Source organism: Pagrus major, chromosome 3 (assembly GCF_040436345.1).
Source record: "Pagrus major chromosome 3, Pma_NU_1.0".
In the NCBI taxonomy this organism is placed as follows: Eukaryota; Metazoa; Chordata; class Actinopteri; order Spariformes; family Sparidae; genus Pagrus; species Pagrus major.
In genome coordinates, this window is record NC_133217.1 from 16,646,089 (window position 1) to 16,668,538 (window position 22,450).

Consider the following 22,450-nt stretch of genomic DNA (forward strand, 5'->3'; position numbering starts at 1 on the left):
TATGGTCACTGGTAAATTATCTCTGAGGATTTGGCACCAACATCATCTCCAGCTCTCAGAAAGATAAAGCTCTTACAAGTGCTCACTCATTAACACATTATACGGGACAAGTGGCACATTTGTAACATCACCACAAGTCTAACACCCGTACCTTTCTGCATGTAAACATGTACCGGTGACCTGATCATGGACATTAAATGTCAACAGACCGATCGTGGAGACTCATCTACTCTCTAGTCCGTCTTTACAGGTGGACTTTAGTCTCTCTACTCTAACTTTACAACAGATTGATCAACTTATAGTACAGTGTGTGTGCTATAGCGTAGTAAGATGCTTTATGTTGGTGACGTTGAAGTCATGCGACTGCAGTGTAGAGCATTTATAGCCTAACGTTAGCTTTTCACTTGTGGTCATTTCATTTACGCTGCAAAAATCATAAAAGGTGGTGTTCATCTGTGAAGAACAACATGTCTGAGTATCATAATCTTTCGTTTGCCACAGAGCTTATTTTTCTACAGTAATCCAAAATCCAATTCAAAAAGTATCATTAGCTTTGTGGCAAGGGAACAAGGGCGACGCTAACTTCTGGTTTAGCCTACAAAAATACGTCAACCCTGCAGCACTTTACTCCCCTAAACGTTGAAAAGTCAAATTTATGTCGTTTGTTAAATCTGGACAAAAACTGTACAAAGCGACAATTTGTGGGGGGGGACAGCATCCCTGCTCTAGCTCATATTTCATGTCCAGATGTCACAGTGGTAGCTGTCTTTTCATTTAACTCTCAGCATCAAAGTGTTTGTGTATTTCCCAAATTGGTTAATTATTCTTTTAAAGCATCAGACACAGCGATCTAACAGAGACATCAGTATGGGACCAATCCTCTTGTCATTCACCACTGAGCAGAACTTTCAACCAGCTGTGTCGCCCTTTGACAGATAAATTCATCTTGTGTTGTTATGTTGGAGATTAATTAGCTCTGCTTCACTGCAAATAAATGTGTTGTGTGAATGTGTGAAGCTTATATAACAGAGCTCGAGGTACAATACCTTATTTGATTTGGCCAAATACAATACAGAGTGAGTGGGGATGATATTGCACGTCCAACAGCTTCATTTCAGACAATCCTCTCAAATGCAGCTAGATGTGGGATAATCATTTTTAGTCAGAGGTCTGAATAACGACATGTGATGTCTTGATATCAGGTTTCCCTTTGGAAAAGTCTTATCTCAAGTCTGAATCGCACTCAGTGAGACTGTCACAGTCACTTTTTTAATCTCATCTGACTTCAGTTGTTTAATTATAAATGTGGTACTGTTACTGATCTTTTAAAGTCAAATTTGTGAGAGAAAAAACACCCCTGCAGCTCCTCCGTGAAACTTAAGAAACTCAGATACACTCTGGTGCACAAGCGCTTCACACGATCAAAGCAGAGACATCAATCTGCCGAGAAGAAAATCTCCTCCCTGCTCACAATCCTGCCACTTGTCAACTTTGAAGTCCCAGCGCTCGGTGTCATGGCCTCCTTGGCTGCCACTTGAACTCAGACATAGAGAAGAGACACAGCAGTTAAGTCTTCATGGACGCTCTGATCTCAGCAGCCCTCTGAGCAGCCATGGTCTTCCTCCGCTGCATGGACGAGGCCGCGGCCTCTGTGATGCCGTGGTAGCTGTCCGTCTCCTGGGAGTCCTCGCTGTTCTGGGACTTGGTGCTGTCCTGCGAGTCCGGCTTCTGCCTCATCGCTCTGTTCTGTTCCTCCTTCAGCTCCAAGTAGGAGCGGGAGAAGGTGTGAAAGATGGACGTGACGGGGAAGGCCATGAGGAGGATGCCGCTCAGGATGCTGCTGAGCGCCACGACCTGGCCGGGGATGCTCCTGGGCACCATGTCTCCGTAGCCGACTGTGGTCATGGAGATGACCGCCCACCAGTAGCTACCAGGGATGCTTGTGAACTCCTGCTTGGCGCCCATCTCGCTCTCAGCCAGGAACACCAGCGGGGAGAAAAGAGCCATGGCCACGCAGAGGAACAGCAGCAGCAGACCGAACTCACGCGTACACCTCCTCACCGTCAGACCGAGTGTCTGCAGGCCTAAGGAATGCCGGGCCAACCTCATCACGTAAAAGATCCGTAGAGCTCGCAGGACTCTGAGAACCAGCCCCACTTTCTCCAGGTAGTTGTTCCCCGAGCCTGCACGTTTCTCTCCCACCGACAGAGAGTCCACGATGAGGGTGATGTAGTAGGGGAGGATGGCCACCACGTCGATGACGTTCAGAGGCGTGCGCAGGAACATACACTTGCTCTGCGTCTGGATGAAGCGCAGCAGGAACTCCAGGGAGAACCACGCAACACACACCGTCTCCAGCACAAAGATGTTATAGCACCTCTGGGAGCACTCACCCTGCGGAGATAGACAACACATAAAGACAGACATTAATAGTTGTGTTACACTACACACCAGCAGCAACACGCTTCAGTGCTCAAGATATGTGATCACCAAAAGAGCTTGAGATAAGGCTGACGCGAAGGCTCGGCATGAAGTCTGTAATTAAGAATCTATTTCAAAGGCCGCTGTTTGATTTGCAGGTTCTTCATTGACAGAAGAGGTTGATGCGTTTGATCTCACAACAAAAAGGTGATTCTGTTCTCTGACAGAACAAAACACGGCAGAGACGGCGCTGAAAGATTCATGAAGTGTAAAACAAAGGCTTTGATTATCTCATCCCATGAACCTCGCTGACTTATACATCAAACTGAGTGATCAAGAGGTGAGAGCGTGAGGAGGTGCAGATGTGCAGAAGAGAGGCTGTCTTAGTCACAGATATGCCTATACTGTGGATTGTAAAGCTAGCACAGCTGAAATATTCTCCCTGTTAGTGATAATCTGTTTTTTTAGGACTGCTGAAATAGCGTTCATAAATATTTGAAAGTATAATTATAAGAGATTACTTGGTTATTAAGTCAAAGTCAACCCTGGGGGAAACTGAAAACGCTCTTCATTTTTTTTGCATTTACTTGAGTTTTATTAATGAATTAAAAAATACTTTGCTTAATTCGTGTCAGTTAATTAACTATGTGTGGATTAATTAGAAGATGGGAATAATAAAGCAAACTTTCTTCAGACCTTTAAACTTTGAAATGCCGTGTAATCGTGTGAAATAGGTATTTCTAAAACAGCTTTGACGAGACTTTTGCGGTTGTGCAGAATCATAAAGATGATGAAATTACCGAGCCATTAGGGCAACGACGACACACCGTGGTTGTACAGGTCGTCTCCAGGTGTGAAAGTGCACACGTGTGACTGCACAACCAAACCACTTCCCCTCAGTATTTGCTCAGTCAACAGCTCTGCTCCATGGAGACGTCATTCCAACTGACCGCCCTCGCACAGGAAAAAGTCCTCCTCTCGGATTGAGCCTCATGCATATTTCAGAGGATACACTTAGTTTTGCATGTAGCGTGTTTTTTTCCCGTTGAGACCTTAAACTTACTAAGCCCATTAAGGACCATGTAAATCACTGATCGCCAAAAGCTGGAGTTGCAGTTTTTCCACTCAGCAGCAGCAGCAGCAATAACCTGCTAAAGTCAAGGCTGAAGAAAAATGAGAAAATATGTGGATTTGCTCAGTAGTCATCATGATCAGAAGTGGTTAAAGAGCTACCAGCCGATCGATGTGTTATGTTCTTCTGTAACATCATTACTGGCCATTATGCCTTCATTCTGACAGAAAAAACAGATGTGTTGGTTGATTGCGGTCAGATATCACCCCTCTGACAGATGAAAATAGATGATTCAGTAATATCCTGGCCTTTACCAATGTGAAGTCTTAATAGATTCTGAAACAGATTGTGTCGCAGGCTTTGGGAAAAATTAAAATGGCACTTCTATCTGACCCCCACGGTGTGGATGTGCAGTGCTGAAATTGCTGTGAAGTAATTAAATCCGATCCAGCATCTCGTGCTACTAGCTTGTGATTGTAAGTCATCCATCTTGAAAGTCATGATTTCTTACATTGTGAACAGAGTGGAAACAGAGACCTCTTTAAATGGGGGTCCCTCGCCCCTTAAAATGCCCCCAGTCCCTTGTGTTTCCAAGTGGTATTATTTTTTACTGTGGCTGTTGCAAGGACAATGGGATCGCTTCCCAGCAACAACTACCAACAACAGGTCAAACATGAGTTAATTATTTTTTTAGTCTATAATGGAGATGTGAAAGCAGATAGCAGTGGTGCCAGGCTGCCAGTCTAACAGTAACACAGTCATGGTCTCAGGGGGTTAAATTGTAATCTGGATGGTCTCCATGTACCTGCAAAACATATGACATCCCCTGTCAGCTTCCACAGTACTTTGTGTCTTGTGCATGCTAACATGCTAAACCAGTATGGTGAAAATGATGAGCATTATACATGCTAAATAAACATCAACATCTTTATAAGTGTGAGCTTATTAGCATGCTGATGTGAGCATTTAGCTCAAGTACAGCCTCACAGAGCCAGACAGACTCTTAGTACCGTGAGATTAAAACCTTCATTTAAATCAGATTTCAGATCTACAGGATCTCCTGGACATATTTCTCAGCAAAAGCAGGTCAAGGGCACTTAAAATCCTTTGTATACAGTACAGCACACATTATTGTGAAGGTTTACAGGTGAGGTTCCACATCAGGTATGGAGGCTTGTTTAAAGCAACATGATGTAACTTTTTCACCTTGAAATAACAGCTTCAACATCATTGTGATGGTACAGTGTCTTGTAACAGGGTGAATGGTGTCTCTGTCTCTATCACTTGTTTCTGCACTGTGTAGCTTCAGTGAGAGGGTAGGATCACAGAGTTACATACATGTTTACTTTAACATACAAGTTTTAAACACATAACATTGTTCTAATGAGTTTTGCTTGTAGTTAGCATCTACATTACATCTGACAAATTGTTACAGACCTGGGATCTGTATTTACGACAGCTTTGCTGCACTCAGAAACAGTTTCTACATAATGTTGTTTGAAAGGGAAAGTACAAACCAAAATCAAAAATATATATTTTTCTTCCTCGCTACAGTGCTGTTTAGCCATTTGGATTGTATTGGTGTGAGTTGCTGAGTTTTGGAGATATCAGCTGTAGATGTGTGCCTTCTCTTGAATATAATGAAAGTAGAGGGTTATGCTAAAAGTGCCCAAAAATATACATTTGAACAATTCTACAGCAATGCCTGTCCAGAAATCATGACCCGGTTACTCAAGATAGTCCACAGAGAGCTGTTTCATGTAGAAACTATGTACAGTATATTTTTGGCACTTTGAGCACCACAAGCCATCTTGTTCCATTATACTCAGGAAAAGGCAGCCATCTCCAGGGCTGAAATCTTCAAAACACTTCAACACACACCAGAACAATCTAGGTGGATCAATGGCACTACAGGTAAGAGGAAAAATATGTATTTGTGATTTGGGGTTGTCTCTTTAAATCTGCCTGGATAAACTCTATCAACAGTATACAGACAGACTTTAATTCAATTCCACAACCTGCTTCCTGCAGCGTTAAGTAACAGAGCCAGAGGACATATGGAATCTTATTTTCTGGTACTTAGTGTCACATCAGAAAGTCTCTAACAGCTGCAGTCCACAGTTAAATCAAAATTAACAATAGGGAGTAAGTTCACTGCCTCGGCACAGCTCGTTGGGTCCCTGGCCAGCTGCTAACGAGCCTCCATCCTCTTAGTTGGAATGTAAAATAATAAAATAAGTGTGAGGTTAAAAAACACAGATTGTCTACTTGGGTTTGAGGGAATTTTAAGTCAAACTGGTTCAGAAATTTGAAAACAAAAACCCTTTCTGTTCATATTCTGCCTTTTTCGGAATGCCAGAAATGTTTGGACAGTTTACAGAGGCAACAGTGCTTTGCTGGATATGATTATATTCAGTAAAACGGCCTGTCTATTCAGTCTGAGGTAAAAAAATATATATCTTCTCTTTTGTACAGTCTAGCTCTCATATCGTCTGTATCTTATGTTCTGTTTCTTTCTCTAACGCTTGTCATCTGGGTTATTAATCCACTTCTGACTGCTCCTGTGGCAGACCATTTAGAGATCTACAGGAGTATTTTTTCTTTCACCAGCTTTTCCCAAAAAAAGCGGACAGATTTAAGTGCTGCCGCGGCGCAATCTTGAAGCACGGCTGTTGCATCGGAGCGGTTCAAATTTGAGCTGAAATCCACCCTCTAACCACATGCTGTCGTTTCACATCCAACGTAAAAAGAGTCCAAAGCCAAAACAAATACATGTGCTACTGGCCAAATCCTTAAGGAGCTCACCCATTTCCAACCACTATCCACCACACTTCCTCTGTCACTCTGCTCCTCTGCAGCCACGAGGGAGTCTTGTGTGACACATTTGCAACTGATACCGTCCCTTTTACTTGAATTTGACCAACGTATTCAGATTGCTCTCTGTCAGAGGCTTTCTGGCTGAGTGCATTTTCCGCTCCCTCCCTCCCTCCACACTGAAAAGCCTCTGATGTATGCGCAGAGGATCGAATTAGAAGCACACAATTATCCGTCTCAGCGATCAGGGGACTCTGACCCTTTCACCGCTGAAGACAAGCACGTAAACCAAACAACGCAAGAAGCAACAGCTCACCTCTGATCCCCACTGATAGGGTGGAGTGGGTGTGATTCACAAACAGGCAGCGGACCTCAAGTGGTTCTGTCTTCGGCACACCCACAGTGGATTTATTTACCGCTCTCATTCGTTCACCTCGCTGGGCACTGCTGCGTGTGTTTGTTCTGCCTCCCAGATTGAGTTTCAACACTTCTGCCTCTCATCCAGAAACCATCTTAAAACGCTTCTTTGCACAGCAAGAATCTTATTACAGAACAATTATGTGATTGTGTGTGAATCAACAGGACTTAAAGGTCAAGCGAGCACGATTTCCATCCATAGGAACAGATGGCTATTTTATGATACCGTGCACTAGTCTTATTTTGCGGTAGACACAATCAGGTGTTCTAATACATGAAGCGACCGGCTTCCAGGCACGCTGTATTCAGTCATAAATATTTAAATACATTCAAACCAGTTACACACAGGATGAAAAGGGCTCTATTACCAACAGTTGGTGCTGAAGATGAAGTAAATGCACATAGAGACGCTTGCTTTTATCCTCATTTCTGCTTCTCACATGCTTTACAAAGACACCTGCCTCATCAATGCATGGATCAGTAGTTCTGTTGCTCCAGCAACACATCAGCATGTATAATAGCAGAGCACAAGCGTAACAAATGCAAACTTCTAAAACAAAAAGTTAAAATGGTAAGGTTATGTACTGTTATACACTTTAAAAGACTTGTAGTTTCAGAGATTATTATCAATGTTTGTGAGATACTACAGTATGTTACTTTTATGTAGACTGCCCCTTTTGGGAATACTGCATTAGAGACAGTTCCAGATGCTTCCAGTAGAAAAGCCGGGGGAACCAGCTGTGCACTGCGCTTTAATGGAGGTGAGGAAGTTAACGAGAGGTGTATCTGCCAAACCAACCAGATGTTACTCATCCCTGAAGACATCTGCGATGTAAAACCCAAAAATGCAGTTTGGAAACACCTCAAGTAAAGCACTTCATCTTTGTGTCCAGTTTTCCGGTGAGACGATCGCCGCGGGGTTCAGCGCAAAGTTCAACCTGGTTGAACATTGGCTGCAAGCATGCTTGGCTCAGCACAGCAGGAAAAAAAATGCTGTGGTGTATGCCATAGGGGATAACGGGTTTCAGAGTGCAGCTGTGCCGTTGTCACATTCTGCCTTAAAGCCCATTGAGGCCGGAGGGAAGAAAACACCCACTGGAACTACAGTTGGGTGACAACTGCAGTCTTCACCATCAGCCTCAAGAGGTAACAATGAGCTCATACCACCTTCAGAAACAAACTTGGACTAGCCACAAAAAGGTGAGATTTATGCTTAAAGAGGAGCTCCTCACCAGATTATTTTGTTTGCAAGGTACACATAATCTCGTAGATTATTACTGGCATATATGCAATATATATATATAGCTTGTGTGAGTCTTCATGGATGTGAAAGTTCAGTTCGGCCAGATTCCTTGCCAAGTATATATACTGGCTAACCGTAGCCTCAGTTTGCTCAGTTTGTGCCTCTCACACATGCTCACACCGTTAGCAAGTCTCATATACAGCGGAGGGACAACGTAGTGTGGCACTAAACACAACAAATGCCATAACTGTGCTGTATTCAGAGCTTAACAAGATATTTAGGGCTGAGGAACAGTAACAGTAACTGCAAGAAACATGGCCATGCGTATTGTCACTCCCCCACAGACCGACACTGGAGAGCCTGACATAGTAGAGCTGCTAGCCCAGCTACAACACTTGTACCCACACAGTGAGTCTCTCAAAGGGCCATAAATGCGCTTCTAGTGGCTGTCAAAGCTCCACCAGACTCCCTGTCCTCATCTGAGAAACACAGTCTGAACAATAGCTTCTCCTGACTGGCGAGCTCTGACTACCAGCGTGTTCCCTGACCGTACACGTCACACACTACGTAGCCATGGGGCTACACCACCTGCAATCTGTGCTCCGCCAGTCCTCTGTAGCATTTTTATGTGTCAGTTTTACACACTTATTATGATCCACATTTATGTTTATTGTTAGGCAGCGACCTCTAGTGGCCATTGTAATAATTACAGTGGAAAAGTAGGAAGTCAGGTGAAAGTCTGCACATGGATGAGGTGAATGGATGGGTCAGATAAACAGGACTTTCACCGTGGAGACAACTGTTGGTGTCCAGACTGAAACCAAAGTCACCGGTGAGTTCTTTTAACTTAGCAATGTAGTAAACTGAGGGTTAAGTAAACTGAAGTTATGTAACGTAATCTAAGTATGGACGTAACTTAGGTCGCATAAGTGTCAAACTGCAATATTTTCCTTATTTTCCTGTTTAGGTAGCTAAACCTGACTAAGCAACAGTTTGCATGGTACACTATAACAGTCATGTCATTTTGGGAGTCACTGGCAATCAACCTGTTCTGTATTTAAGGATGTGTTGGTATGGCAGCATGCTGATAATGACAATAATGATGCTGACAGTGTGAAAATGCTCATGCAGGTAATGTGTACCACTGTCACCATTTTAATTGAATGTGTTACTATTTGCTGATTGCTGCTGAAGACAGAGTACAGCTTAGGAGGAGGATGATGATGATGATGATAACATTGAGGATGTACTGTATTTTATATTTGTTGGGCAACATGTCTATCTGAACATCATTTCATCCCAATTCAACCATTATTAGCCGAGATGTTTTAACTTTGACCAATAAAAGTCAGGGGCTACATTCTGTGTTGTGGGAGGTTACCATGCATGTGACTTTCTTTATTTCCATATAAATTATTGTGGTATGTTAAAGCTAAAAATAACTGCAGCGTTAATGAGCACACAGTTGTTCAACTCACATACTTTAACAATGTTTCCCACAGGCAGAATTCCATCCATTTATGCACTGGTTGCACTTTAAGTGAATTGGTAACTAGAGGAAATATATTTGTCTGTCTATTTATAGCCCTGTAAAAGACTGATGACCTGTCCATGGCGTACCCTGCCACTCACCCAGTGCATGCTGGGATGGGCTCCTGTCCCCTACAGTTAACGATGTATTCAATAACCATTAGTGCTCATTTAACCTACTACATTTCACTGCCAGCACAGGAAATCGTGGCTGTCTACTGCATATCCAAACACTGTCAGTCAATTATATTTTCTGTCCTCATCTTAATTCGTCTCCCACAACCTTAAAATGGCTTGCATTCAATTTAAAAAGTGTGACATTGAATGTTGGATTTGAGATTATTGCATGTAACTAGGATGTCTGGGAAGTGGAGACAGCAAATCTGAAGGGCATGATGGTTCAGAGGAACCTGCCTCAGGGAGAAATGTGAGCAGAGAGAAGCTTGCTCCAGTAATGTTACACAAATTATAATAAATAAGACCAATGTACTCTAAGTTAATAGGTTAGTGACCTGCTGTGTGGCTAATCATTTCTCAGTCATGCCTCCACTCTGTCATTACTAACCGGGCTGTCTTGGCTCACAGTTTGGTGAGTTTCCTCAGTATTTCTGTGTCCGTGTGTGTGATTAGGATGCAGAATCTTGATGAGCAGGCAAAGTATTCTGCTCCAACCCAGATTCAATAATTACACAATCATGATTACTTTGTCTGGAACTTTGTCTGGAAGATTTTAATAAACATCATCTTTGGCAAGGAGAGGAGGTCTAATCCACCTTCGCCATGGAGATTGATCACATGTTTTAATCATTTAGGAAATGTATTTATATTTCAATAGCCTGAAAACACTGCAATAACTCACACACACAGGCCACTGGCCTCGACCCAAGCAGTTTTGTTGCTTGTCAATATGTATTTATTACAGTCGGTTCTTTGGGGAGGGCAGGGGAACTTTACGGCCGACCCTTTCTGTTCTTTGCTGTACTAAATTTTCTTTTATTCCCTTCAACCTGCAATCTGCCAGCTTTAGCAGCTTTCAGAACACATGCATGCTGTTCTCTTAATTCATGCATGAGACCTGTGGCCACTGCTTTTCTAGACACATCCATTCTTTTTTCCATCTGTACACTTGATAGTGGTATAGCTGAATAGCTAGTCATCTACTTCAGCGTCAACAGTAACACGGTGCCTCTACACTATATGCCCATACACTGTTGTTTATATCCTGTTCTCTGCAGCTGTGACAACCCAAATTCCCCATGGGGGTCATTACAGTTTCATCTGATCTAGCCTGATCTTAAGTACCATCAATATTGATAGCTGTTGCCTGACAAGTTTATACTTTTACTCTCTGCCCACCAATGTTTAAATACACCACTGATGTACACACACAGTAAATCAGTTAAAGTGGTCCAGTTACGACTAGTTGTGCTTCTTTATCGCTGAAGTAAGACTACAGAGTGTTTTTGGTTTATTGTGATTTAGCAAGTAGTCAGGTCATTTGTTCCAACACAAAGACATTGCAGGCAGAGCTGGCATTGCTATGGCAGTGGTGCAGCGGCTGGTAGCTCCTTCAAAATTATGCTTTTTTAACCGTCATTTTTTCGGCTTTGTTGCTGAAATACGTGGCAGTCATCATTATTGGAGAAGAGAGCGGAACTGACCGACTTGACCGCCCCAGGGAGGCAGAGTCGGAATAAGAGCCATGCTAATCCAGCGTGGTTCATGGCTGATGCTTGGTCACAGGAAAAGGAAGTGGACCAAATGTGTCGCAGGCTGGCCAAACAACGTGAAGACGGACTGTTGTGGCCACATCTTTACAGAGACCTGTCTCCAACACAACATCTTAGATCAAGCTGTTGCACTCTGAGGGCGGGCCGTGTTCTGAGCCAGCTGAGGGCAGGACTATAGCTGGATGAGGAGAGGAGGACTCTGTGTTTATAACATTGATGCTTGGTGATAACATACAGTCAAAGTTGACGGACGGTGTTTCCCTGATGTAGCACTTTTGATGTGAAGATGTTTATGTATATTTGTATACAAACTGTATATATGTTCTGTAATTTGTGTGGCAAGAAGGAGTTTACAAACTTTCATTCCGTTACGCAACCCTGTGTTGTATAATGATGAATAAAATACCTTGTACCTTAACATTTATGAGCAAGGCTAATGCAACTCAATTGGACCTTGAATAAATATTTATTTTTGGAGTGATATTCCACTCAAGCTGAACACTAGGACACAACTTTAAAGCTCAATCTCCTGGGACTTCAAATCCTCTTCATGTTCAGATTAGATTTTGGCACAACTGTACCCTCACACCCCCGGAGAACCATCAGTCAATATCCTTCATCTCATCCACACAGCAAAGTGCTTCCTTTGTGGTCACAATGGAAGAAATATTTTTAAAATATCGGGTTTTACTGGACATTGTTTCACTTAATGGGCTGACGGACTACTCTAGCTGCGAATGCTTCTATGGTAAGAGGAAAAGGATTTTTTTTTCATACTTAAAGTCAATTGGTCTTCCCTCTTCATGTGTTGAGAGGCTGTTCAGCTGGGTGTGCTTGCAGCTCTGCAGGGAGGAGCAATTAGAGCGAGCACAGCTGAAGCATTTTTCTGTTAGCTGTAAGTAACCACGGGGTTGGGGAAATACATTATTTAACCTCTTTTGCTCCCTATTTTTGTAGACTTTCAATTATTCCTGAATGCTAATGGAAATCCACCAGCCAGCTAAAGCATAGGGAGAAAGACACCTGTGGTGGCAAAGGCTTGAAGTTAGCCAGTTAAAAACCATGTCCTAATGGGATTCAGATATCAAGGCAGTAGTGGTGTAATGCAATTAAAATTTTAGTAGTCTTTCAAACTTTAAGCTTTAATTTTATTGGCTGATTGCGTCCACACCAAAGAAATACCCCCAAACCTGTCACAACTCATACTGAAGTCCACTAACTTTTCTTACAAAACTTTACAAGTCTTAAGCCTGGTCTGTGTTGCAATGTTTTCTCGCTCTTGTAGCCAAACACAAACCAACACAGACTCTTAAATCATTTTTGGTGACCAGAGTCCTACATCACAGATTATTTATTGCTCTATTATACAATTTATGACTACTAGCGGGCCAAAACCACATCAGATACTGAGTCATCAAAGGAGAATCTTGAGGGCTCTCCACAGCCTGCAGGGTGAGGGTCATGTGACAGATGGAGTCAGTAGACGACTTTTCGTAGCCAAGAACCAAGTTCTTTACCTCTGTTTAGTTTTGAAAAAGCAACGGGATAACAATTCATACTGAAATGTATCCAATGTAACATTTTCTTTCATAAGAACTTATTATTACACTGTCAAACCCAAAGCCAGCAGCTGATGCAATAGATTAGCTTGCCAGCAGTGGTGTTAGCTCTGCTAACCCTGCGTCACCCTCACTTTGCAGGTCGCATGGGCCTTGAAAGTCTACCCTTAAAAATATTTGCTCATCAGAAAATTGTGTGTACAGTGGACCATAATTCCTGTAACGACTGAGAACAATCTACAGTGTTGCAAGCAGGACTGAAAAATGAAGCCAACGGCGAAGTGCCAAAAACTGCCATCCCTTGAATGGCCACTTGAGGCTGGTTCTTTACTCCATGAACGTACAGAGTAGAGACGGAGGGTAAAAAGACACTGGAGGATAACAGATAAGTTAACCTAAACACCGACACAGACACACCCACCCCCACACAAACTTAAGGGTGACGTCATGGTGGCCGTGAATCTGTTCACTACTGTTGCAGTCAACAGTCGCACGATGCACATTGACACTAACTTATTTCCTGGTGCGTCGTGTTGGCCAAATAACATACGTTCACTGAGCTGCCTATGGTGGTGAGGCCCTTTCAGACCTGACATAAGAATGGTACCACTGCACACTGAAACCAGTTTTCAATGAACACAAAAAAATGTATATTAAAATTAAAATTTCAGCGACAGCTTTAAAAAACATTCAAAACTGTATACAAATATGTTGGTGACTGTCCTGTTTCTGTACGTCGACTATAACATTTTGAATCTGACAGTATGAGCTAGAGGAGGTGCTAGAGTCCTAGCATAAAACACGACAACGCACCCATGTGGATTTACAGTTTGTACTTCGGAATCACTCACCAGAAATTATTCGAACACTGAACGAGACACACAAATCATCACCACCATGATGGATTGCACATTTCTCTGAGTATGAACAGCCTATGTCTAACTCCCCGTCAGGAGGGATGAGTAATGTGCACCCCCTATTCTCAGCATGGACTGAGACAAAATTCTCTCTATTTTCCTGCAGCATTTGCACACATTTCTCTTCCACCCGTCCACAGCCTCTGAGCTCTGGCTCCCCATTCCCCTGTGATGATATATGACTGGGGTGGGGGTGTACTTTAAAGTGGCTGGGATTTACATCAGAATTGAGTGTATAGGGTTCCGAGGCCACTGAAAGGTTAGATCCACAGCCGGGACTCTCGCAGAAGATAAATGGGACGAGACCACAGTTTTCAAAGATGCTTATGTGAACAGAGTAAGCAATTCTGAGGGGAAGAAATTGACAAAACACTTGAGATGTTTAATCCCCTATTCATTCAGAGAGTGCGGAAGAGGGACCATGAAATGTGAAATGCAATATAGCTTATTTTTTTTAGTCTGTGCATGTGTGAGATAGAGAGGGGGATAGAAAGGTCTCCCAGCCACTGAATGCTTCTCTAAGAGCCACATTAGATTAGACAGCCAGGCTAAGTGCTTTCGGTTGCAGCTGCTTAAAAACTTATGTTTTTTTCCTGAACTCGCTCCGGCTCAAGTGACAGAGTGCATAAAGACGTCTGCTTCCTGGGTTTAGGTTGCATCGCCCTCCTGCTTCACAGTGCAATATAATTTGGGCCGGAATCCACATCTGACACATCTGACACATCTGACGGCATCATAACATGACGCCGTCAGCTGGGAAATAAACATGTTGAGATGGCTTTGGTCGTGAAAGGGGTCGCTCGTGACGGACCTACAGAGAACAGTCACCAACCCTGCTGTTCCCCTCAGCTCTCCGAAACGGTTTAGCATCTTTAAGCTCACTGTTTTGGTTTTCTATCTGGCAACTTTACAGTATTTGTTAACCTCTTGATTCAACTGGGCACATCTCTGTTACATGGCATGTCTGACGCTGTTTTCTTCCGTCCTCCACACGGCTTCATGTCCCACTGGGAGCATTTTGGAAGCTGAGCATCAGCTCTTTGTGGCCCTGCTCAGATTGTGGTTATTTCATCATTTCTCCTTGATTGTTGTGCTTCTACTGTGGTTGAGTAGGCTACGTAGTTAAGTCATTTCATTTTTGGTCTGTTTTAAGTGTATATATTTTTAATATTTCTGTCTTTGTTGAGCTGTAGATTCTGCGTCGGCACAGTGTTTTATTTTGAAAGTGAATGCACTATGGTGTTCTGCTGTCTGACTTCCTTTCTTGATGTGGCTGCGGTCCTCTTTCATCACAAATAGACGCGGCACTTATTCTCAGCGGAGCATGGCTGAAAAATGAGGCCAACAACAAATTACCAAAAACTGCTGTTCCTTTAATGGTCATTTGAGGTTGGCTTCAACATCAAGTCAGTCCCCTGAGGAGCCCATGTTAAAATACACAACTTTACAGCAGAAATATACATGTGTACAGCCTGGTACAAAAACGCTTTCGATCTCCATATTATATCCATCATTTTCCTGCTCATGACAACTGTTCGGGGGTGAACTTTTATACATCTCACCTGCAGGCTTGGGGAGTAACAGAATACAAGTAACGTTATTATGTTACAGTCAGTAAAAAGGGGGATTTAGGCCTAGTAGCCCTAATAGCATTAAAAATGCTCTCAAAACCAACTGGATGCTACCTGCCCAGCATGAAGAAAAACAAAGTTAGCTACTAGCTGGCGAACACATTGTAGCATTTAGCAGCTAAACAGCCTTAACAGGTGGTAAATAGAGCTGGTGAAGACCAAAGCAGACTCGAATGAGAGTGAATATAACCCTTCATTCATCATATGTTCACAAAGTCAGCACCAAAATAAATGATAATGTTGCTTTCCCTTTGCCAGATATGTATCAAATTTGCTAACTGTTTGCTAACACATTCACACGCTCTCTAACCCTAACTCTCATCACAGGCAGCTGCTTTCAGCAAAGAAAGCCCTTTTAACAGACTGTGCATTCAGTTACCTACCGCCCAGCACCAAACAGCAGACAGTGTAGCAGCTAGCTGGTGAACGTAGTGGTGCATTTAGCAGCTAAAGAGGCCAAAAAAAAAATTTCTCAGGAGTTGTAGGACACCTAAGTGAGCTAAAAATCAAGGGAACATTACATTCGCTAGGCTGGCTACGAAATGACTTCAAGTGAGTGCTAATGTTGTTTTGTATCTGCTGGATGTGTAAAAAAGCAACCGTTTGCTAACATGTTAATGACATGATAACGTGATAATGGGCTATGTAGGTGTTGTGTTCAAAGCTTGTTTGACTGCCCCAAACTGGCCAAAAAAACAATTATTCCAGGTTTAAATTATTAGTACAGTTATACAATTAATTTCATGTATTGCTCAAAGTATTGGTCAAATATGTAGCTTTATAATGTATCATTTAAAAGCCAACAAGTCAAGATAGATTAAAGCAGGGTCAGCACTGTAAGGCAGTGTGTCTGGCTTGGAGTGCTGCTGCCTTCATACTGCCAACACTGGAGCCATAACTGAAGCTTAAAAAGCCTTTTTCATAACAGATACACCATATATTACAATATCTTAAATAGGTATCTGAGGTGTGAAACGCTCATTTCATTACTTTCATTAGCATAGGGAGGATGTGTGCAGATGTAAATGGCTGGCTATCAAAGCTAATGGATATTAGGAGGCTGTGTAATGGAGGAGGGTGAGTGGGAGGACTCGACTGAAAGGGATGCGGCAATTAGCAACGGCAATTCACCAAGTTGAGCTGGATTCATAAAAAGTGTTCAGCTGCTGAAATGCTTTGCTTGACATTTGCGTGAATGAGGACAATACAGGAAGCAGAGCCCACTCACAGCACATACATACATTTGAGGACAAGACAATACTCCTCTCCTAACATGGAAATGAGGAGAGGAGACACTCCAGGGTGAAAACTTTTAGGACAAAGTATTAATGTCACCTCATGTTAACAGACTTTGGCACTTGGGGATAGCACTTTGTTTTAATTTACTCTCTCTACTGTTTGTGTGTGAAGCAGTGGCAGATTGCGGTTTGCCTCCCTTCACCGTGTATGATAGGCTTTCCGAGAATGACAGCCACCTCATTATACCCATAAACCCTTGCGTTTCCTGGGTTGCCTCCCATTGCTGGTTCAGGTTAGGCTCTCACTCCTAATGAACTCCTCACTCACAGAGGAGGAGGAGCGAGACGCTCATTTTCAGACATCCCTGGGTGGTTAATTGGCGCTACAACGACACTGTTTTCATCTGTCCAGAGTCTGAAACATGGCACGTCCCTAATCACACTCTTCTGATTCAAATAATTAAAACTGCAGATTCATTCAGGCGTTTGATGACGGATAGCACTTAATGAGAGATAAGACTATGTCTAAGCTGGTTCAGCTTTCACCCACTTTGTTTTCCTGATTGATTTTTCCCTTTGAAGCTTACACACTTCATGCCAACACCCCCTCCCAGCCTGCTGATGAAGACATATCTTTGACAGAGGGGGAAGCTGCGAGGCTCTTCTTTAATCATACTGTCGTCTGCTGATGTCACTGTAGAGGTGAATTAGTGTGATACAAAAGGTGCTCTAGAGCCAGATCTCCGAGCCTTTTTTATGTCTTTGAGGCAAAGGCGGACATGAAAAGGCTCTGGAGAAAGACATTGCGGCTTTAACGTGCTTTTTTTCTGCTCCACTTGTCAAGGAGTGTGGCAACATGTGTAGTTAGTGGGAACAAAAGCCTGAGGTGGAAATTTTCCTCTTCCTGCAAGATGAAAGCTAAATGCAGCAACAAGTGGATGTGCTCTGCTCTCACTTTCAGACCCAATTAGAGACCAGAGACTGAAAACTACAAGTATCATCAGCGTTATTTAAACATTTCTACCTAACAGGTTACAGCTTTGGGATAGTATCAAGCGTATATTTTTCCTAATTGCCAATACTATGCTTAGTATTATCCTATTCATAATCTTCAAGGTATACTGTAATTAAAGGAATTGCTTAACATTTTGGAAAATACACTTACTTTCTTTTTTGAGAGTTAGACCAAGCTCATATCTGTGCCTTACATACAGAGCTGGAGTCAGGATATGGTTAGCCCATCTAGCCTGTCACTCTTCAAAGTGAAAACATATGCCACCTCCAAAGCTCACTAATTACAGCCCGCTGTCACTCCCATCCTGTCAAATACAGCAGCCTGGTCAGTGGCCCAAAGCTGCTAAGTTTGACGCTGTAGGTACCCCTCCAGAGTCCCTTCTTCAAGTGCAAGTGCAGTTTAGTGCAATAGTACAAGGAGCGAGATGGAGCATATACTGGACTTTCCCTCCGAGGACCAGAGTTTGGATCCTATTTGCGATCAAGAGTCAAAAGTGATTTGTTTTTAATTCATGTAAAGTAAGTAAGTTATGGTACGTAAGTGAAGTAACATATGTTACATGAGTGTGGGTGTGAGTTATGTCCTTTACGTAGTCTACAGTATGTTACAAGACTGAATGCAGTTATTTTAACCCAAAATATGATCTTTTCCTTTTGGTGCCTACACCTAACAGAGTAGTTTTAGTGCCTAAACCTAACCAAACTGCAACTGTTTTATAATGTTAATAACTGTCCAAAAGTCATAATTTGTCATACTGTGTGAAATGTTTGTAAGCAAGCTTTATTTTGAAAGTCTAGCAACATATAACGTATAAGTGTTAACTTGACCGTGGAGCACTTCTCGTGCAAAACTGATGCTAGAGAGGTAGGTAGTGTCATTGTTCGAAGCTTAAGGCCACTGACCGAGCAGCCATATCTGACAAGTTGGGACTGAGAGTGTTTTGCTAATTAAAATGCTATATTTCGTTTAATTCATTACATACAGAAAGAGAAATGTTTTAATGGTTTTGGGGGGTTTCTGTTATGTAACCATTTTTTTTTATCAAAAGGTTTGTTCATTAGCCCAGTACTTGTGCGCACATCTGCAGCAACAGCTGGGCTGCCAGATACTGTTGGTGTGGCTAGGTTTACTGTAAGACTAAGGGAATGATGCCAGCTGTTGCCAATTTATAATTTTTTTGCTAGTTTTGGTGAATTTTAGACGATCTTGTGACTTTTCCTCTCAGTTTTAATTTTTCTCTTGATTTAGTATTTAATGTACAACAATAGTTCATTCCAGTAATGAATCCAGCCTGCATATACTGCACATGGGCAATAACGGCATCGTCAACATCCATGAAAACACAGGTTTGTCAGTAAGGTAGTTTCACATTCTCACATTGTATGAAAATCATTTTCTATCTTTATCTTTTGTTGAAATGCAAATCACTGCATAATAATGTAGTTTGTATGCAAATTAAAACATGCCGTTTCCTCCGAGGGCAGATTATAGCTGCTTTCCATTGAAAATAGTTAACTAATCACTCCACCCTACATATCAACTTGTGTTGCACCACAATTTGATGTTTTACTGTCCACTTGGATTAAACAAATTAATTTCAATATTTTAATTAGAGCTTTTGCTAGGCTTATGTTCCACTTTGGATGCAGCCAGGCTAGCTGTTTCCTCTTGTTTCCAGTCTTTAAGCTAGGCTAAGCTAGCCATTCCCCATGTCCATTGACGCACAGGCTCGAGATTAATTCCTATTTCTTATTTCCCCTTCAGCAGTAACACATTTTTTTGTTTCTCATGGCAAAATGTTGGTATATGTACTGAATATATGTATTGTATGTATTTCAAAATATCATTCACAAACTACACGGCAGTTAAAATTGTTCTTAAATGGAGTATCACAGTGAACGACACACTCAATTCAATTTAAGGCTCCCAGTATGTTTAATGGTCAGCTGGTCTAGATAAAAGTTGGGTGAACAGGCCTTTTACAGTAAGGATTAAGACCTCATTCCACAATTTGCATAATCATCATGTTATATAACAATAATGAGCTCATTTCATATTCATTTGAGCTTATTTCATATTCATTTTTTGAAGCAGGTTGAGTATTACCCACTGCATGTGGACGATATCTATGGGATTTGCAAATACAGAACTGAATCCTAAACCCAGAATACCTAAGACCATTCATTTAAAGATGTGTGAATATATATCCTCTTTTCTCATCCTCATGTTATGTATGCTCTGTCAATTACGGCATACATTTGGGAGAACACTGATCTCATCTTGCTATGAAGGAATTTGTGCTGCAGGAACGTTGAGGGGCTCCACAGTAATCTGGTATTCAAGTGAATGGAGAAGCAGCCTCGTTGTCCCTGAGCCTTCGCCTCTGTCTCAGTCACGATGATTTACAATAAAGCCTAGGAAGACTCTGTATGTGGGTTGCTGCATCAACATAATCTGAATTCTACTGTATAAGCTGTAAAGCATTCACATCCCTGAGGCTGTTGTCAAAAAACAGGAATTCTGAGACTGGGGTTCCTTCAGTTTATAGTTATGTGCGTTATATAATGTCTTAACTATTTGTTCATCGTGAAAATCTATTCTGCAGTTAGATGCCACAGAGAACACGCTATTTTACTTAACGGGAGTAATTATATTTGTTATTACATCAGTGTCTGTTTTTGAACTTTTCTGAAAATGGTCATTTGATTCTGTGTTGCCTTCAAAAATTCAGAGACGCCTGGTTCTGGAAGCTCTGTGTGAATGTTAGTGGTTGATAAATGATTTCAATGCTGACTGCTGAATAAATGAGTCCCAATCTAATAACTGTCAGGACTTCATTCAAGAACCTGAATATGGGGCACAAGATATGAGTTTGGACTTTTTGAATAATCTAAATGTAAATGGAGTCTGTGAATGAGAAAGTCAAGGAAAGTTATTACAGATCAGTGAAGAGATAGAGTGTACTCACCCTCTCCTCCTCCTCTCTGAGATCTGGCATGGTGCTGACACACAGCGTAACAGCAGTAATGGCTACAAATATCACTGACAGACAGGCGAAGATCTTCCCTGGCAGGCCAGAGTGAGGGTTCTCCACCATGTCCCTCAGTCTCCGCATGCAGCCCCCTGGTTGGGTCTCTTCCAGAGTCTCCACGCTGGGGGGCTGCTGGGTCTCATCGCAGGACTGCGGCGAGTTGAGTTCGGCTTCCTCCTCGTCCAGCCTCTGCTGCTCCTTGTAGTCCTCCTGCCTGAGCCGCAGCTTCCTGAGGCAACACCACTCCAGGTTGTTCTCCTCCACCCCCCAGTACAGCAGTTCCTCCTGGAAGGACAGGGCACACATCTCCCTCAGGAGCCGCAGCTTCCCCGCTGCTAAGAAAGTGACGATCGTGCGGAAAGCCAACGGGCTTCGGTCGAAGAAATACTCGTTGCGGCTGCCATCATAGTCGTCGCATACGTCCATGATCTCGGCCTCGTTGCTGCAGCTGCGTAGCTTGCCCAGCCGTGTCAGGGGGAACTCCTCCAGCGTGGACCATGGGATGCGGTACTTGATCCCCCCCACATTTATAATGGCCACCCCATCAGCGAGGCCGATCTCATCTCCGTCTTGTTGGCGGGGCTGAGACTGGAGCAGGAGTTGGGCTCGCTTGTAGAACACACCCTTCTTGGAGCTGACTTCCTTCGGGTTCTCCACTCTGTTGAAGCTGAAGGTGGTGAACTGATGTTCAGTGCTGCCTGCCAGGAAGGCCACCTCCTGGTACATCACTGCCACTTTGCTGGGGGACCCTGTCCTGAACAAAGTGATGGGAACGGGGCTTCACAGGGTAGGTGAGGTGACCTGGAGTTTGTCACCCATTCAGCAGTACAGCATGTCTCTGCAGGACAAAAAAGACCAATCAACCATTACTTTTATTTAGCGTCTTAACACACTTTTTACCACCTAAAGGCGTCAGTATGCCTCAAACAAATGCTTGTTGGATGGTCAGACAATGTCTTTCAGAAACAAACAATTTGACGTTTCTGCCAACTTTACATGTGTGTGGAGGTGAGAAACTAGGCAGGTTTTGAGCCTCCCTCAAGCTCTACTTCAGTCAGTTTTTGATCATTGTGTCTTGCTCCTCTCTTATGGCATGGCATAGCATGAATCTCCTTGATTAGCACAACAACTCATCTACTCCATGCTGTTTTTCACCAACAGTATGCCATGCTGACCTTTGAGGGAACGGAGAGCCAAAATGGAGGAAGCTATCGTAGCTAATTAGCTGTGTTGCACCATTCACTTTTATTTAACCAGAGTATAAACAGTTCCACAAAGGCAGAATAGGTAAGTTACAACATATTTTGCAGTTATCTCTTTGCATCCAAGCTGGTCACAATATCTCCAAGTCTTCACTACCAAATAGTTTGTAGTAGTTGCCATTTCATAGGTGTGATCATGCCTTTTTATCATAGGATGACGTATCTAACAAAGTAGTTCCTTTTGAGCATATAACAGCCTTAACTTTAAGTTAAGTTTCACATTGTCAGGCTCTGAGAGGAAACCCAGCCAAACAAAGTGAGACCATGTCGTCCTCACACAGGACAATCTCTGAAAATGTATGAAGGTAATCCAAAAAACACAACATTCTGGCTTTTAACTAACTTGCTTACTGGACTGAAAACAGAACATTGTTGAAGAAAACCTTCAAGTCAAAGCAGATAACTTCATGTCTCTGAAGTGTAATTGCATGGAAGTTCAAAGAAAAGCAACTGGATGTCAGGTTACAGCCTGAACCAAAGGCAGACAAATTAATGTTTTTCTATTTACTGCATCGCCAGGCTGCAGAATGAGACAATTTGAAACACTGTGTAACAAACTGTGGGAAACAC

General features: G+C 42.6%; 1 protein-coding gene across 1 annotated transcript; it reads right to left on the reverse strand.

Annotated features, from left to right (window-relative positions):
• Positions 1-1,566: 1,566 nt before the first annotated feature.
• Positions 1,567-21,344, reverse strand: kcng2 (potassium voltage-gated channel, subfamily G, member 2). Its single transcript, XM_073463532.1, has 2 exons — positions 20,556-21,344; positions 1,567-2,394 (listed from the first exon to the last, which is right to left on the reverse strand). The coding sequence occupies exons 1-2, from the start codon at positions 21,342-21,344 to the stop codon at positions 1,567-1,569; spliced, it is 1,617 nt and encodes a 538-aa protein (XP_073319633.1).
• Between the last annotated feature and the right edge of the window lie 1,106 nt (positions 21,345-22,450).

What these genes read in the sequence shown, in the direction of transcription:
- kcng2 (XM_073463532.1), bottom strand. Translation starts at nt 21,344, where the DNA reads ATGTACCAGGAGGTGGCCTTCCTGGCAGGCAGCACTGAACATCAGTTC. An exon ending in TCAGAGAGGAGGAGGAGAGG is followed by an intron (nt 2,395 to 20,555) that starts GTGAGTACACTC and finishes CTATCTCCGCAG; the next exon opens with GGTGAGTGCTCCCAGAGGTG.